The 815-nt window shown below is 39.8% G+C and overlaps 1 protein-coding gene across 1 annotated transcript in view; it reads left to right on the forward strand.

Moving 5' to 3' along the window:
* Window positions 1–815, forward strand: part of LOC119593077 (carbohydrate sulfotransferase 11-like) — an 8,227-nt gene that overhangs the window by 5,912 nt on the left and 1,500 nt on the right. Inside the window, exon 5 of the mRNA XM_037941999.1 lies at window positions 512–719. Coding sequence (XP_037797927.1) covers window positions 512–719 — 208 coding nt within the window. The remainder of the gene's footprint in view (window positions 1–511; window positions 720–815) is intronic.

The following is an 815-nucleotide window of genomic DNA, read 5'->3' on the forward strand; positions in this document are numbered from 1 at the left end:
CATATATTTTTAAAATGTATCTATTTATATTTTTATTCATTAATTGATTAATTTAAAACGGATATATTGTTACTATTCTTATTTTTGTCACTCTTAATATCATCCTTATTCGTGATATTATGCTGATTTTTTCCGTATTTGTAGCCTACATTTACACTTAATTAAACATGCAGCCATTATTTCGATAAATAATTCGCATAACACATAGTAATAGTTTGCCTTAATTAAACTAATACTAAAATTGATAAGCTAATAGAAAGGTACCAGTTCGTTCTATCCCCAATTCCCTTGTCTTCCCCTCCCCGAAAACACTTAAATTCCCCTCTGCACGAACACCTTTATCCTCCCCTCATATACCTCGCCCCAGAACACCCTTATCCCCCCCCCCTTATATCCTTCTCCCGAAAACACTCTTATCTTCCTGATAACACCAAACCAACATCACACCTGAAGACCTTTTTAAACCACACATCACAACATCACAACCTCTTTTCTCTCCCTCCCTCCCTAGGATCCTCTCAGCCTACAGGGATAAGATGAGTAAAATGGACCCCAAGCCTCGAGAATACCGCTTTCGGGACCTTCAATTGGCTATCATCTCGAAGTACCGACATGCAGATAGTCCTGAGACTTCTCCTTTCCCGACCTTCCCGGAGTTTGTACAGCATATCATTGACTCCACTAAAGGCTACCAGACAGCTGAGGACTGGGTGGAGCATGTGAGTTAATTAAGTGTATGTTCGTGATGTAATGATACTGTGTGTGTGGGGGGGAGGGGGTGGTAAAGCTTGTTGAGTGGTATTTTTGTTTGATTC

This window comes from Penaeus monodon, chromosome 31, assembly GCF_015228065.2.
Source record: "Penaeus monodon isolate SGIC_2016 chromosome 31, NSTDA_Pmon_1, whole genome shotgun sequence".
Classification (NCBI taxonomy): Eukaryota; Metazoa; Arthropoda; class Malacostraca; order Decapoda; family Penaeidae; genus Penaeus; species Penaeus monodon.